General features: G+C 37.0%; 1 protein-coding gene across 5 annotated transcripts in view; it reads left to right on the top strand.

The window, feature by feature from the left end:
• The window catches only part of dscamb (Down syndrome cell adhesion molecule b), a 317,810-nt gene that overhangs the window by 238,314 nt on the left and 61,161 nt on the right, over positions 1-18,335 (top strand). For all 5 annotated transcript variants that reach the window (XR_015508884.1, XM_087283469.1, XM_087283470.1 and 2 more), the window contains 2 exons: positions 662-781; positions 9,807-9,986. Coding sequence is in view for 4 of the 5 variants with exons in the window: in XM_087283469.1 (XP_087139595.1) it covers positions 662-781; positions 9,807-9,986 (300 nt within the window). In the remaining variant the exon portion in view is untranslated. The remainder of the gene's footprint in view (positions 1-661; positions 782-9,806; positions 9,987-18,335) is intronic.

The raw sequence follows: 18,335 nt of genomic DNA, 5'->3' as shown, positions 1-18,335 counted from the left end.
TTAAGTGAAGTTTGTTTATAAACTAATTTCGAGAGGAGCACGCGCTTATGATTGATAGCACCTGGTCCACATTAGCTAACGCTGATTCACCAATCAGACGACGCCTTAACCACTATAAATAACCAGAGTATCTTACCTCAACCATCTTCGTCTTGAAGAATCCCCCCTTCCACCCCTACTCCTCCCATTTCCTAATCAGGGCAGCACGGAGGCCTAGTGGTTAGCACCACGGTCGCACAGCAAGAATGCCACCGGCTCTGACTCTACCTGGCCAGGTCGGCGTTTCTGTGTGGAGTTCACATGTTCTCCTTGTGTTTGCGTGGGCTTTCACCGGGCTCTCCGGTTTCCTCCCACAGACCTAAAACATGTAACATAAGTAAATTGACAAATCTAAATTGACAGACACTTCATAGCATTTTATTCTACTTCCAACATTATCAGCAGAGGAGTACTCGAGACCTACCTGAACTCGGACTTCCCTCTCGCCCTGCAACAGGGGGAGCCCTGGGCTCAAAGATCTCACGAATTCAGGGCTCTGCATGCCAAACAAGCTTTATAATCAATCATCAGCTAAGGGCTAACTCTTAGAAAATGTTCATATTTAATGGTGCATTTGTAAACATTTTACATGCTTGTTATATTCTTTGTTTTTTTTGCATAGTTCCACCACATTTTGAGGTTCAGCCAAAAGACCAGGACGGCATATATGGGAAATCAGTTACCTTGAATTGTTCGGCAAAGGGAAATCCAATCCCCACTATAGTGTGGAACCACTCAAAAGGTATGCTAGTATTGGTGAATATTAATTTGTATGTCATTTTCTGTTGTTCGTGCAGTGTCTGTGTATGAATTTAGAATTTCTAAAGAAATCAGTAAATCTCACAAATGCTTTTCTAGGTAACATTTTAACAGATTATGTTATTAAAAGATGAAATATAAATACATAATATAAAATATTAAAGGGCCACGAAACCTCCCTGTCTCAGCAGTGTGTTTTCACACCTCTAGTTTTTAAAAAGTCAGGAAAGTGGGTGGGTCCAGCCTGTCCAGCTCTGGAATGTTTTGCATAAAAATGGGAGTTTCAGTTTGGGCACACTCTGATTTTCACTGAGGCAAAACAACACACAGACACAGGGGAGAAAGACAGTGACTGTGTTTACATGGACATCAGTAATCAAATTATTTGGCAAATTATTGATTTGTCAACTTTAACTGCAGTTTGGCACTTTCACTTTCATTCAAGAACATTTCATGCATGCCCCCCTAGACAAACGAGAAATTGGACGTGGGGAACTGCTGGAAGAGTGTAGTTTTAATGCAATCTTTGATACCGCACGTCGTATGAGAGAAAGAAAAAAAAACCCTCTGCATTTCTCTGTAACTTAGATGCAGTCGGTAGGTAGCGTCAGAAAGTTGTGTGTGTATAGTCTATCCTGTCACAAAATGTGGCAAAAATCCTTTACCACGGTAATCAACCCAAGCTCATTCTGAAAACGTAGTCCCACGGACGTTTCTGGAGACAGCGGAATACGTCCCGGGGCGTACGTACGGCCGCGTTTATTATTTTCAAGCGAACGCTGCGGGGCGGTGTGACGCTGTTCCCTTTCGCGCTTGCCTCACCTCCTTGCGGAGGGCTTCCCCGCTGCAACCCGTTTGTCCACTCAGCTCAGCGTGTACGTTGGCAGGCTCGATATGCGGAGAGGGGTCGACCACGGCGACCGGTTTTGAGTCCGGGGAAGGCCAGCTCCAGCAATCAGGTAAGACGAAAACAGAATCCCAAAAATTATGTGAACGAGTTTAGTGACAGGGTGAGAACGCGGCGAAATCCAAAAACGCGGTGGAATAAAAAAAAAATCAGGGCTTTTATTTTTTTGGACGGCTTTTGTGAACTGTCGCTCGGGTTCAGGGAAGCGAGCGGGCGGGCGGGTCCATCGGTAAAATTGGTCGAGTTCGGGGAAGGAGGAGGGCGAGTCGACCGATTGGCCAGTCGCGCAGTCAATCATCCGGTCAGTCGGACAGCGGCCTCCGGCGGGTTCATGCGAGAACAGCGTGGGCGCGAACCGTGCTCGCGGATTCGCGAAAACAAAAACTGCAGCCGTACGTACCCGCCGGGACGTATTCCGCGGTCTCCAGAAACGTCCGTGGGACTACGTTTCCACGTAGTAGGGTTGACGGCAATAGTTGAAGGTGTTTACATGTTTACACTTGAAGATCAACATTTAAAGCAGACCTTTCCAGGCACGTGCGCACATAGGGGATTAAACCTGTGCAGTGCACATGCCCTTTTTAGTCTTGGATAGAAAGTGCCCTTCCAAAATTATCAAAAGTGCCCCCGCGACACCCCCTCCCGCCATTAAATAGGCGCGCGACAACACCGCTCTTGAGTATGCCCACCCCCCCACCCCCACCCACTGTTCAATACGTGCGCGACAACGCCGCTGATCAGAACACGCATGACAACACCGCTCTACAGTACGCGCGCGACAACAACAACAACCCCCCGCTCTTCAAAAAATGTATCGTGTACTAGCCCTTTGGACAGTCTCTGCACAGTAGATATTGAAGTGATATTGCAGTGATATTAGCATACTGTAAACTTAAAGTATGTCTTTAAAACTGAAAGAGTACGATACGACGATACGAACTAACTTTGCCATCTGAATAAACATAAACAAAGACCACTGATTGCACACTTACCAAATCTGTAGAGACAAGACAATCAACACCAACTGGAACCGCATACTTTTTTAAAGAAGACAAGCGGCAAATCTGGATTTTACCATTTCTAGAAGCGAAAATCTTTTGGATGAAAATTTTTCCTTACAAACATGTTTTTGCCACGTTTTATCAGACCACTGTAATCCTTCAAAATTAATTTTCAAACTGGAAGAATGAATTTGCTCGAAATAATGCAAAAACAAACAATTTTCAACTTTTTTTTGTGAAATATATATGTTCTAATAGTATTTTTAGCAGCTTGGGACATCTGGAAAAATGTGTTTTGGTGTTTCAAAACCCTTTAAGACTGTGAAAAAGAAAAAAAAAGACTCTGTATTTTGCAAAAATAAAAAGCTTGTAATTATTAAATTGTGATAAAATACCTATATTTTTTAATGTAAAACAACAATTATGTTACCAAGGGTCATTGTTTATTGCTTTAGATATAATAAACAGCAACACATCTAATTAATTAACACTAACCAGTTCCCAGCTATTTTTTATTAATAACAATCACTTTTGTTTTACATCATTTGGCATAAAATCCTCAGCAGGTAAACCGATGATTGCAGGGACAGATTTGCATCTTTATTAGTAAGTAAAGACTGATAATTTAATTATTGAAATTATATTATTTTTAATAATTTTATTCATATCCAGTGCATCAATTTAAATCCATTATGATATTGTTGTACAGCAGGGGTGGTCAACCCGGTTCCTGGAGAGCCACCTTCCTGCAGATTTCAGTTGCAACCCATATCAAACACACCTGCCTGTAATTATCACATGGTGTTCAGGTCCTAATTAATTGGTTCAAGTGTGTTTAAAATGGGTTGCAACTGAAATCTGCAGGAAGGTTGCTCTCCAGGAACAGGGTTGGCCACCTCTGTTGTACATGATATAATGTACACCAAGCTACTTAAAAATATTTATACAAGAGTTCTGTCAGGTTTTTGAATCTGATTGGTTGATAGCCGTGTGATATTCTGCTAGTAACAGCACTGTCCAGCCTCTTAAGCCTTTACATTTGTGTATTACTCCGCCCAAATACAGCAACAAGCAGAGGACCCTCCATTAGCCTGTTATTGAGCAAAGACGGTTGACAATGTCCATCCACAAGATGGTGACATAGACCGTATAATAAGCCCTAAGAGAAAACAGAGTAATTTCAAACTACAGCTGATCAAATCATTATTAAACATGTTAATGACGTTCTAAGTCGATCTCTCTCTTTTATATGTTGTAGTGTTGTATTTATAACATAATAATATTGTGATCTCCCGATTGTAACAGAGAAATCCTGAGAGATATCTCTGTAGACTGAGATGGCAGACTGAAATGGCATTTCATTCCGTTCAGCCTTATAATCTTAAAATGTCAGCAAAATCACCTGTTTTGTCATCACTTTAGACATTACGCTAGAGAATCATTCAAATACTAGCTTTAAATAGACGTTGGTGAATTAGTAACAGCTTGAACTAACGACGTCAGCTGCAAATGTGAATGAATGGCGGAAGAAAGTAGTTCCTCTTACAAAAGGGTTTTGAGACTCTCCGTGTTTGATTTTCTTTTTTATACACACGATTATGGCGTTGAACTTTTGTATAAACACAATATCACACTCGTGGCAGCGTGATAGCAGTATATTTATAAATATGTGTGTTTTCTCTGGATCGACCTTCTAATAAAAGGGATCTGAAGCCGACACATTTGGTGTGGGCGTAATTAGAGTCTGGCTTTGGTAGTAATGTGGTTTGGGGGTTATCTGGACAGGTGGGCTGGACACAGGTGTATGTGGTCATGGTCAAAGAAGCTGAATTACTGGATTACAACAGGAGCAGGTGACTTGCTCGACTTTGATTCTCCCTGAAGGTGAAGCAGCGTTTGAAGCCCTCTCTACACATTGCAGATGAAAGCCTACAAATGGAAATCCATAATCACACGCACACATACACACACACCAAAAAAATGCTGCACATCAGGAGGGAGGAGTTCAGCTGAGTTTCGATGAAAGAAAAGAGGGTCAGATGGAGTTGGAGGAAAAAAAGAAAAAAAGATGGATAAGCAGGACAATTTTCTACAATGTTTTCTGCCATATGTTCAGACATCAAATTATAACATTCAGAAGTAAATGTTTCTGTTGTCGTCATCTTAAAGGGGTCCTGTTATGCTCCCTTTTTTCAAGATTTCAAATAAGTCTCTGATGTTCCTGTAGTGTGTACTGTATGTGAACCTTCAGCTCAAAATACTCCACAATCATTTTTTTATAACTCTTTAAAATTGCTCCTATTAGGCTTTGATCCAAATTGTGTCATTTTGGTGACTGTTGCTTTAAATTCAAATGAGATTTTACTTCCTGCCCTCTTTTCAAAAAAGGGTGGAGCTACACATGACTCTGATAGACTAGAGCCACATTAAAAACAGACTAAGGGCTCTATTTTGACGGTCCATGCACAGTGCGCAAAACGCAGGGCGCAAACGCTTTCAGGGCGTGTCAGAACACATTTTTGCTAATTTAAGGACGGAAAAATCTGCTTTGCGCCGTGGCGCATGGTCTAAAAGGGTTGAGTTTATTTTCTTAATGAGTTAAAGGTGTGTTTTGAGAATAAACCAACCAGAGTCTCATCTCCCATTCCCTTTAAGAGCCAGCTGCATCGCGCCAAGAGCGCATTCGCTATTTACAGGATGCAAAGTAAGTCTTAAGTGGAAAAAAATGAGCATTTCACAAGCAAACAGTTAACAGTTTTTTTTAACAGAAAACTGTTAAACAGAGCATCTACTGTGTGAGAATGAGAGATAATGGATCTACTTTCACATTCACTCTTGGATAGGGAAACCTTTACGCACAGACATTAATTAGTCTATAAATAAATAATTGTGTTTGTTAAGCACAAATATTCATTTCAAAACTATTTCTAAATTTAGTTCTAATTTCCAGCAAACTAATAAATGAATAACAATAACGAAGTGTGGTCAAAAACCTGAGTTATATCCTAAAACACATGCTGTGCCCCTTATCGTCTAAAACCTGACAGGTGGGCAAATCTAAGCTTGTTTTTAATAAAACAAATATAAATATGGATATAATAAATAATACTGCTAATAATGATAACATTATACAAAAGCAAATTGTTATGAATGAACTGAAAAAGCCTCCCGAGATGAAGAAGACATAAAAGCAGTGATTTTTCATATTTATGTAGGCTAGAAAATAATATGTTTTGTAATATTTTAATCCTTTATATTTATATCCTATATCTATTCTTATTATATCCAATATATATCCTTAATATTTAAATTTTTTCATATGTAAAGATATTTGCCTATTGCTCTCTTGTGCGTATTAAGCAGTGCGTAAGCGAGACGCAACTCTGCGCAATCTCTGGGCTTGCTGCATAACAAATACCAAAACTTTAGCAATTTATAAAAAAATTGATCACTTTCTGGCCATTGGATATTAGGCATGGACATATATATTGCGATCGTGATTTTCGAAAGCATTTTATCACTTTGTAAACGTTTATTATTACCATTTCATGAGTCTCCCCATACAGTTGAATAGAGCGCTTGGACAAGGAAGCCACTTCGCGTGACATCACACTTAACGAGCGGATATTAATGGGGGTAAGATCGTCACTAGTCTGCGGGACTTTTGCCCTCTAATGAATTGTACAAAGGGATACTGTCATTCAAAGTGTTTCTGCAGACTGTTTTTGTCAAGTGTGATTATAAAGAATGTAATTAATACATTTTTGCCATTAGAGGCTGGCTATAACCACATGCTTTTGCCACACAACTGTGTTTAAACCCTGTGTAAAAGTGATTTTTGGGTAATAAGTCCCCTTTAATTTTGTAAAGCCTGTCAGATAAATCACTAAAAGAAAAAAGGAACACATCAGCTTCATTCAGAGGCACAACTTTAGCACAAACAAACAAACAGTTGGTGCAGTTGTGGCTGTTTAAATGGCTAAAATGTAAGTTGACAATATAATACTGTTCACTAAAAGAAAAACCTCTGTAAAAACAGGACTGTTTACCATAAATTAAAAACAGAAATTGTCTGTTGATTAACAGTGTGTCCACATAAAAAAAAAACTAAAAAATATTAGTTTTTTGATGGTTAAACTACTGTAAAAAAATTTATATTAATTTAAGTGTAATTTAAAATTTAAAAAATTTAAGTTATTTTCTGTGTTTTTAAGAGAATACCAACAGCAATAAATTGGACAGATTCTGTGATTTAAAGGCATACCTACAGTAAACTCATTTAATGCTAGTCAAGCAGTATAAAAATGGCAAATGTTAAGTATACATACATATCTATGTAGTTTATACAGTGTCAGTCAATAAGACCTTTAAAGTAGTAAAGGGGTGGCAGTGCAGTCCCAGCTGGGCCAGTTGGCATTTCTGTGTAGAGCTTGCATGTTTTTTCCCGTGTTTGTGTGGGCTTCCTCTAGGTGCTTCGTTTTCCCCTACAGTCCAAAGACATGCGCTACAGGTGAATTGGATTAATTAAATTGGCCGTAGTGAGAGTGTATTGGTGTTTCTCAGTACTGGGTTTCAGCTGGAAGAGTATCCTCTGTTTAAAACACATGCTTTATAAATTGGTGGTTCATGAATAAAGGGACTAACCCGAAGGGAAATGAATGGATACTGTGCAGCTAACTGCCTATAATTTACTGACTAAAATTGAGCCCTGGTCACCCTCAGAAAACAAAGTTGATGTGAAAACTCATGTAGATCTGAAAAACCTGATGAAGAGTTTTTCAGCATATGTTGGTATGTAGATCTGAAGTGGCTTATTTTTATCCATACAGCCCATTTAAAAATTTCAAAATGAATATATTTCAGAAAAGTGTATATCTTAACTGTTAGTCAAAGTTGTTTTATTTTGTTGCCAGATATGCTGTAGCTTTGGCAGATTAAATTGCTGGTGTGGTATTATGGTTAATGTTATTTTATTGAATCCCTCACTGTCCACTAATCCTAATCCAGACATGACACACCAGATACAAAACACTTCCCCTCAGAGATCTATAAATCTAATAAAGAAATCGTTAAATGCAAACACAGCATAACTGGAGAGGAAATTAAACCTAAAAGGATATAATTCTAATGTATTAACAGATGTTTAAGATTACAATATTTTTATCCTATTTTATTAGAGCTGACTTCAAGTGAATTATATTTTAGACTATATGTATAAAGCTGAACGTTTATAACAGATATTTCTCCAGGCTTCTTTTAGAACTCCTTTTTATTGTGATATTGTGATTTGTTGCTTATGTGGCTGCTAATACCTTTTAAAATATTGTATTATTAGTGATACATCATTCAAAAGTTTGCATACAATTAAAAGAAGAGCCAGAATAAAAATGTAATACCTGTAATTAGAGTTTGCAGTCAAGCAAATGTCTTGATCTATCGCAGTCTTTAAATTATTTGAATCATGTATCTGTGTTGGAATAACTTCTGAAAAATGCCTAAGCTGGAAGCTCCATCTGACGTTTACATTTTAGAAATAATCCATGGAAAGTATAACTGTTATTAAAATCATTTTTAACATACCAAAGCAATTGGAATTTGAAAGCCAAAAAATAACAAAGCTAACTGTGATTAAATAGCAGATTTAGTCATAATAATATTTCCACAAAGCTGAGATGTTTACCTGGTATAGTTATTCCATGCTGTGTTCACAAAATACATTTACATTTAGTCATTTAGCTGACGCTTTTATCCAAAGCGACTTACAAATGAGGACAAGGAAGCAATTTACACAACTATAAGAGCAACAATAAATAAGTCCTGTAGGCAAGTTTCAGGTATGTAAAGTGTAAGACGCAAAACATTCGTTTTTTTATTTATTTATTTTTTGTAATACAGTTAGCGGTGGAGCCAGAGAGGGAATTGCAGATTAGGAAGGAAAGTGGAGACTAAATAGTTGAGTTTTTAGTCGTTTCTTGAAGACAGCAAGTGACTCTGCCGTTCTGATGTAGTTAGGGAGTTCATTCCACCAACTGGGCAGACTGAAGTGATTTCTTCCCTCTTTGGGATGGAACCACGAGGCGACGTTCATTCACAGAACGCAAGTTTCTGGAGGGCACATAAATCTGCAGAAGTGAGAGCAGATAAGACAGAGCAAAGCCAGAAGTCACTTTGTAAGCAAACATCAGAGCTTTGAATTTGATGCGAGCAGCAACTGGCAGCCAGTGCAAACGGATGAGCAGCGGAGTGACATGTGCTCTTTTAGGTTCATTAAAGACCTTTCGTGTTTCCCAAAACTGTTGCTTGTGCTCTCAGTTCTTGGTTACGGCAATAAGGATGTGTAAAACATATGTCAGAGTAGTCGGCAGTTCATTCCTCTGTGACAACCACTGATAAAACAGGGAATAAGCTGACTGAAAGTGAGTTAGTAAATGTAAATAAAATTTAACAATAATATGACTAATTTTATTACGTTTTTGGTGCAAAATTAGCAAGTACAAGATGCCAAACATTGAAAAATCTCTACTGTTTTATACTTTAGAACAGAGATGTCCAAAGTAGGGCCTGTGGGCCAAAGTTGGTGGTGCCTTTAACACAGACATTGTCATTTCTAATTTTTACGTAACCTTTATTTTGTTCCTTTTATTGCTTTTTATTTAATTTATTTAGAGAAAAATAGAATGAAATGTTCCAATTAAATGTTGTAACTGAATCTTAAATCGAATTGTCGTAAATACGATCACTAGACGGATAGAGGACTATGCAAAAGACATCGCTAAGCAAATCAAGGCAAAAACTAGTGTAGTTTTGTTATAAATGAGTTTGTTTTGTTTATAATGTAATAAGTTCATTATAAAATGTAAAAGAATACCGGATTAGTTAATATAAAGCAATGTTTTCTAGACATTGTTAAACATTATTCATTAAATTAGGAAATTACCCATGGCAAATATTTACCTTCGGCCAACTAGCCCCGATCAGGGTTTTTGGCCCTTCATAGAAAAATGTTTGGGCACCCCATTTTTTAGACGAATGAATATGTACAGTAATATTTAAAAATGCAGAGTATGGGTTGTCTATTTATCTTCTCTTTTCTGTGGTAGGTGCTGGCGTTCCTCAGTTCCAGCCCATTGCCTTGAATTCTGGCTCCCGCGTCCAGCTCCTGGAGAACGGCTCTCTGCTCATAAAACACGTCCTGGAGGAAGATGCTGGATTTTATCTGTGCAAGGTCAGCAATGACGTGGGAGCCGATATCAGCAAGAGCATGTACCTCACCGTTAAAAGTAAGACCCTGTCAAGTGTATATGTGTGTGTGCGTGTAAATGTATGAAGTAATTCACTACCAATGCAATTTTTTTGCATAGCAGTTTAAATGCTACATCATTTAAAAGCAGTTTTATGGAAATAAAGCTTTATTCTACTTTAATATTATTAAGTAGTTATTATGTCAAAAGAATTGTTCATATTTTACGTTCATATTTCCCAAAGTGATGATTACGTTATGTGATCATAAGCAAGCGACGATGACCAGGGTTTAAGCGGGTTACGAGGGGTTACAGGAAGCCAGTTTACAGGAATACAGGATTCCAGGACAACCCAAAATGTATAATTACAGTAAAACATGTCTATGATGAAGTACACACTGTCACACACACAGTCTAATGAAATATTTCAATTTAATAACAACATAATAAATAATTATTAAACATGCTTATATATTTTGTGTCATATGTAGATATCTCACATGAATGTTTAGGAACAAAAAGCTTACTGACAACTTTTTCTGAGTAATTCTTTACGTATAATACTTTTCACTATTTTTACTGTAAACATAATAAGGCATGATCGAAAAAAATAGAATATCTGAAAATGAAAATTATTTACAAAATAAACCAAAAGCAGCAAATACATTAGCAAAGAGTTCAGCTTATTAAAATTAATCGCTATTACAATGAAATAGCTACCAAATCTCATTAGCCATTTCGTTACTGTATAACTTACACATTCTGATTAAAGGGCAACGAATGAATCTCTCATTTATTTAGATTTTTTCATGTGATTACATTAAATAACAGGTGTCACTTTGAAAATGCACACATCTAACATTATAATGAAAGCTTTCGACTGCTTTCCTGACTTTTTATGCTCATTTAAGACGAAATTAGTTGTGTTTGATAAAAAAACACCAAGATCGACATCTTTAGATAATATTATTATTATTTATGTGTATATGTCTGTTCAAACATGCACCCAAAACCCAGTCTTACTCTCCGCTTCATATCGCGTGCACAGAATCCGTTTGGGATACAGCGTCTATTTATCACTATGAAGCGCGTCAGCTGACAGTCATGAACCATTATATGCTTGTTTTGAGGATTGTATAGGAGGGGTGACGGCACCTGTAACGAAAAGGAAGGGTAATCACGCCATTTTATATTTATTTCAAAGTGTTTTCGTGCCAAAACAAAGCGAAAGCACAGAAAAACTCGCATATAGGAGCAAGGGGGGGCCTCTAGTGGTTCGGTTGTATGGGTTGCGTATAGAGAGGTTCGGCTCTTGAATGTTTCTTGCCACCCTTCAGAGAAAGACTAAAGATACAGGATAAATATGGGAAAATACCTTTACTGGATGATAGCGGGATAGAACTGTAAAATACGGCAGAATCCCGGGAAAAACGGGAGGGTTGACAGGTGTGATTTAGAACGATATTAATTTCTATTTTAGTGACTTACTGCTAAAAATGAAAGATAGAAATTAATAAAGTGGTCTTTTGCAGCCATCTAGTGGCTATAATGGTTTTAAGCAGAAATTAACATTGAAGTATGTTTAATTACATTTAGTGACAAAAATGGTATAAAAAATAGTATAAATAAAATAATAGACAATCAATAAACATAAAAAACTCAAAATCACCACCTAGTGGTTGATTTCATTCAAGATTTTTACAGACCTCTAGACCCATGAGTCCAATATGCCCACCAAGTTTCATTCTGATCTACTACTTTGGCTAATGGGTGCTCAAATTTAATTGGCAAATGGCGGCTAGTTTTTTACAGTATGTCCTTTCCCCTTTCAGGAAATACACTGCATGCCAAATTCAAGTTGATCCATTTAGTGGCTAAAATGGTAATTGGAACACTGTATTAAGCATCAACATACATTGAAACACTGTGTTTTTCAGATCTGGCCCAATCTCCACAAAATTTTCCATGTTTGCTAATATTGATATGTCACATGCTCACCAAATTCAGTGATGTTTTGAGTTTTCCTTATGGGTTTACAGTCATGTAGGTTCATGTAGACGCACCCCTTTTGTAAATGAGCCTGTTGTAGCTGTCCAAAGTAGAAAGTTAATTATTTTTTTTTATAATTATTGATCTACTCAGTCCAGAGATTCTTACAACACTGGTTTCGTTGTGATTGAGCTAAAAAAAACAGGGACTAGTTCACAAAAGTAGATCTTTCATGTATAGTCTGATTTGTTTTATTTCGGCTATAATGAAAGCAGCTTTTAACTTTTTAAAAAACATTTTTAGGCTTTTTTTTTTTTTTTGATAGTCTACAGAATAAACCACTGTTATACAATAAGTTACCTAATTACCCAAACCTGCCTAGTTAACCTAATTAACCTAGTTAAGTCTTTAAATTGCACCTTAAGCTGAATACTAGTATTTTGAAAAACATCTAGTAAAATACTACGTACTGTCATCGTGGCAAAGATAAAATAAATCTCTTATAAGAAATAATTAGTTATTAAAACTATTATGTTTAGAAATGTGTTGGAAAAAAAATCTTCTTTCCATCAAACAGAAATTGGGGAAAAAATATACAGGGGGGCTAATAATTCCGGGTATTATTTTAAGCTGTATTATTTTAAATGTTTTGTTTATGTAATTTTTGGTTCTTTGTTTATACTGTGCCACTCTATCTCAGGAGCGCGCTCGTGTGTGTGTGTGTAACTGAGTGTGTGTCTGGGCCTGAGGGTCTTCTGCCCTGTTGACTACTGTGTGTACGGTAGTGTGCTCCTTGGTCAACTGTTTATTTGTTGAGCAGGCAAAGACTTACGTCCCCTCCATTAAACCCACTACACAGCATTTATGCCCACTCTGGCATGAGGAGAAGTGAGCAGTGGCACTCGTTTTTTGCATTACGCCACTTTCCTTTGGACTCTTTTTACGTCACTTTCCTTTGGACTCTTATCGTAAAACAAATAAGATCAGAAAGTGCAATGTACTAATAGCCTACTAGTAGCGTACTGTAATGCCTGCAATTATATAAGATAAATTAAAAAGGCAACATATATGAACACATACACACCCTTACAGTCTCCTATATGTTATCAATTACATTAAAACTACACACAGCATATATTTAGTCCTTTTTTGGGTTCAAAAACAACACAATATACCACATGATGTATATATATATTTGTGTGTGTGTGTATATATATATATATATATATATATATATATATATATATATATATATATATATATATATATATATATATATATATATCCTTTGTTTCTTCGTGCTTCTCTCACTTTGTCCTTTTCTGAAAGGATCAGATGTCGGAAGCACTTCAATAATCACGCTCAAGAAGTTAGTTATTTCAAATGACATGGTATAGAAAGTTATAGAAAGAGTATATGGAATTAAGTTTCTTGGTTTTGTATGTCCGTGGTTCTCAAACATTTAAGCCAGCGACCCCCAATGTAAGATCGTTAAGAACTCGTGCAACCCACCACTACCAAAGCATATACAAACAATAAAAATAACTTATTTTAAGCTGTCACAATATTTTAACTATATTTACTATACATTACAGGGCTCGGAATTAACATTTTTGCTTGGTAGAACTGGTGCTCCTAACTTTAAAAAATGTATGCGCACCAGCCAAAATTGAGTCGCACCCACCACATTTGATGAGCACTGTGACTACAAGTTTTATAAACAGATTTGTTGCATTTTAAATCAACACTAATCAAAACTAAAAAGCCAAAAAAAAAATAAAAAATTGCATGCGTGAGGAAAATATGTCCAAACAAAAACCCGTAATCACAAGAAAATACATTTTTATAACGTAATTGATTGACCAAAAGATACACTGACCGCTTACCGGCCCCTGCACGCACTGCTTGGCATGAATGAATCTGTTAACGATATGTTACTGTGCTGTGTTCTCACGGGTACTGTCTGATATTGCACAGATGCTTTTGACATATAACTTATTATTTACATACGTAATTTTAATAGCAATACTGTTTTTTTCATGAGCTGCAATGTTAGTTTAATCTTAATCAGTGCAGGCCCTTTTGCGATGGTGTACTTTACGGGGTGTTAAATTTTACATAAAGCTGCCACTTGCAAGGCTGACAGCATCTGGCGGTTAAATGAAGGATTAAAAAGAACCTCTTGTGCTTAAAATGTGTAGATGTGGCAAACAGTTACCTGAAAGCTCCGTCCCATAGACTTTACAGTGAATGATTTAATTATTGTCATCCCGGACTTGAAGCCAATGGATGTCTTTTATCCACTCTTCCAAAAGTGTAGATGGTGGATTAACATTCACCACATAATCAGTAATCAGATGTGCCATTATTTGAAGCTTTAGTTGGTTTGTAAATCAAAATCTATCAGTGTTGTTTTCATTCTCTCATCTTCAGCGCGTTACATGTTCGTGGTTGTAGCTCAGCTCTCCCTGTCATCTGAATGCAGAAGGCGTTGACTGAGTGATTGTCAGCTTGATTTCAACCAATCCATTCGCGTTCAGTTCTAGAGCAGTGGGCCAATCAGAAGAGCGTGAAGGCGGGCAAGCGTTGCGGTCTTTGTTTACTTCAGCAAGTTGACATGACAACTGTTTTAAAAAGGTTCCTGAGCGCCGCGTTTCAAGTGCAAAGATGCATAATGCCTAAATGTCTCCCAAATCCTTTATGAATTTAGTCAAAGTAGACGGTTCCGATGATTCAGGCAAATTGTCCAGTTTCCTCAACATTTTTAGATTTGCGAATTATAAATTTATCAATCTCTGCAGATGCGGTTTTCACATCCAGATGCGTGGTGTATTGATAACTATCGAGTTATCCGCTGCACAGTTATGATGTTCCATTCACCTTTTTAAATACTAACTTCACTAATGTCTTTCAAAAATCTGACAATATTAGCTTTCACTTGTAATACTGAAAATGAGATGATCACTGAGAATTACACAATTTTTAAATCACTCTCGCAACCTCTTAAAATTCTTCTGCGATCCCCGCAGGGGTCACAACCCCCAGTTTGAGAACCACTGTTGTATTGGACCATAACATTTGTTGGAAACCGCAAAAAAATAATATGATATCAACATTAGTAAAAACTGTAGCTATAGTGTAATTTTATACTTGATCTTTCACATTTTATTCATTTTCTCTACATCAGGGATGAGCTTATGATCTAAATCTAAAGTCACATCCGACTTTACAGTACATGATCTTTACTTAATATACTAATAATTTGGGGCATTAAAGAAAAATTAATAATTATGACCCTTACAGAGTTTTTTGGTGATCCAGAATCACACTATTTACTAAATCCTAGTGCCTTATGTCGAGACTTCAGGCAGATGTGGTGATCTGAATCAGGGCTCGAAATTAACCTTTTTGCTTGGTAGCACCGGTGCTCCTAATCTTAAAAATTTAGCCGCATCAGCCAAAATGTAGTGTAACCCACCAATTATAAGCACCGTTACTACAAGTTTTATACAAACATATTTATTGCATTTGAAATCAACAGTAATCAAACTACACTCAAAAAAAAAATTTGTTGAATGAACATGATTTAATCGTGGCACCCTTTATGCATCTAATCCAATCAAGTATACCTGAACTCCTTTGAACATGTTGTATGAACTCAAAGCACATGTGTGAAAGAAAACATGTTTTATATATAATAAAAGAAATATAATAAAAGAAATATATATATATATATATATATATATATATATATATATATATATATATATATATATATATATATATATATATTTATATATATATATATATATATATTTATATATATATATATATATATATATATTTTATTATAGCCTTTAGCAGGCACCAATGACATTTAAACAAATTTCTTCTTTAATATTCTGATACAAAATGTTATATAATATCCAAAATTGTAATATGTAATATAAAATGTATAAGAAACATTTAGCCAACAAAATAACCTTGGCTCTTAAGAAAACTGATCCCCAAGCAATACCTGTAGGACGGTAACATCATTTTTTTTTACCAGTTGAGTTTAAACAGCTTTCTTCACTTTGGTACTTCTATTCAAAATGTAAAAGTTTAAAATGTATAGGAAACATATAGCCAACAACATAACATGCATAACATTCAAGCTCTTGGGAAAACCAATTCCCAAACTGTGCCGAAAACACGCGGTGATACTTCTTCTTGTTGTTTTCGTATGGTGACATCCAAACGCACTACCGCCACCTACTGATATGCGCGAAGTTACTCTCCAGAGTGAGACTTGTCGATTTGAAGCGTCTCAGTCTCATTGAATCAACATGTACTGATCAAATTCATTTGATTATTTCTTGATTCAGTTTCAAATAACATGAACTTGATTTGTTCTTTTCAATCTGACAAATTTTTATTTTGTAAATCCAATACATGCCTAATAGATTTTTTTGAGTGTAACAAGCAAAAAAAATAAAAAATAAAATAAAAAAAATATATATATATGTATATATATATATATATATATATATATATATATATATATATATATATATATATATATATATATATATATATATACACACATGCGTGAGGAAAATGTCTCAACGAAATCCCGTTATCTCAAGAAAATAGATTTTTATAACATAACTGAGTGACCAAAAGGTACACGGACCACTCACCGGCCCTGCAGGCACTGCTTGACATGAATGAATCTGTTAACGATATAACTGTGCTGTTCCCATGGGTGCTGTCTGATATTGCACTGATGCTTTTGACATATACTGTACCGAATTATATGCATACGTCATGTTAATAACCATACCAGTCTTTTTATGAGTAGCGATGCTAGTTTACTCAGTGCAAGCACGTTTGCGATGGTGTACGTTATGTTAAATTTGACATATATCTGCCACTTGCAGGCGGACAGCATCTGGCGATTATATGAAGGATTAAACAGAAGCTCTCATGCTAGATGTGGCAAACAGTTACCTGAAAATTTCATCCCACAGATTTTTCATAGCGGACTTGAAGCCAATGGAAGTCTTTTATCCACTCTTCGAAGAGTGTAGATCAGGGGTCTCAAACTCAATTTACCTGGGGGCCGCAGGAGGCAAAGTCTGGGTGAGGCTGGGCCGCATAAGGGATTTAAAAAAAAAAGTCCTCAAATGTCATTATTAACAGTTTTAATTATTTCTTCTGAACATGAAGTGTCCTGAACATTAATAGAACATTGAGTGAAGATTATGAACAGTTCTTCTGAACATGGCATCTTTTGCCTACTCCTTGCTGCCAGAGACTTGACAGCGCATCTTCTCACAAATCTGAACCACATTTGGCTTTAGAGCGGAAGCAGTTGAGACCCTCAGTATGGCTTGGGGGAACTCATATATGTATAAATAAAACACCCTCGCCCCACTCCAGTCACATCAGTCTGTGCCAGTCTGTATCTACCTATAATATATATATAAGATGCAGGCTGTAGCTAGGTAGGTGGCAGGCTGCAGATAGGTAGCTAAGTGGCAGGCAGGGGCGGGAACAGCTTACCTTGGTTCTGGCCGGCGCGAGTTCCCTCCTAACACTTCACGCCCGTCACAGCGTCTAACAAAGGGGCGGGGTGCGTGGTGACGTCACCGGCATCCCCGCTCCTTTGTTTACACGGCGGGCGGGGAATGACAGTGACCGCTGTGTACGGATAGAATCAGTGGAGCGGGGAGCGCTCTCTCTCCCCGCTCTGCTGATTCTGTAAGTGTACAGTGGTCGGTGCGGGCCACAAAATATTGCACTGAGGGCCGCAAATGGCCCGCGGGCTGCGAGTTTGAGACCCCTGGTGTAGATGGTGGATTAACATTCAGCACTTGATCACTAGTAAGCTGTGTCATTATTTGTAACTTTAGATGCCATAGTTTCTAAAATAAAATCTATCAGTGTTATCTTCATTCTCATTTTCAGTGCTTCACATTTTCACGGTAGTAGCTCTCTCTGTCATTCCAAGCCAGAAGGCATTGACTGAGTGATTGACAGGTGATATTTCAGTGCTAGAGCAGTGGTAGGCCAATAAGAAGAGCGTGAAGGCGGGGCAAGCATTACAGACTTGGATTTGTTTACTGCAGCAAGTTGACATGACAACTGTTTACTGAGAGCTGGGTTTCATGTGAAGATAAAATTTCGGGCGCATATGCGACCAAAACGGTTGCAATTTCGAGCCCTATGAATACCGAAAAGGTAAACATTACAAACCATCGCATCACCAATGATAAATAGTGACTGTGCAGGTTTCATGTACTATACAGATTTAGGCTTATATGCATGCTATTGATGGTTGAGAAAATCAAAGTAGTTATCAAATTGACGGAGAATGGCAGAGAATGTTCGTCTTGTGTTTTCCTTTAAATTGTC

The sequence above is a fragment of the Danio rerio genome, chromosome 15, assembly GCF_052040795.2.
Source record: "Danio rerio strain M-AB ecotype USA chromosome 15, GRCz13ab, whole genome shotgun sequence".
Taxonomy (NCBI): domain Eukaryota; kingdom Metazoa; phylum Chordata; class Actinopteri; order Cypriniformes; family Danionidae; genus Danio; species Danio rerio.
The sequence above is the reverse complement of the archived record's forward strand: the minus strand, read 5'-3'. Positions and strand labels throughout refer to the sequence as shown.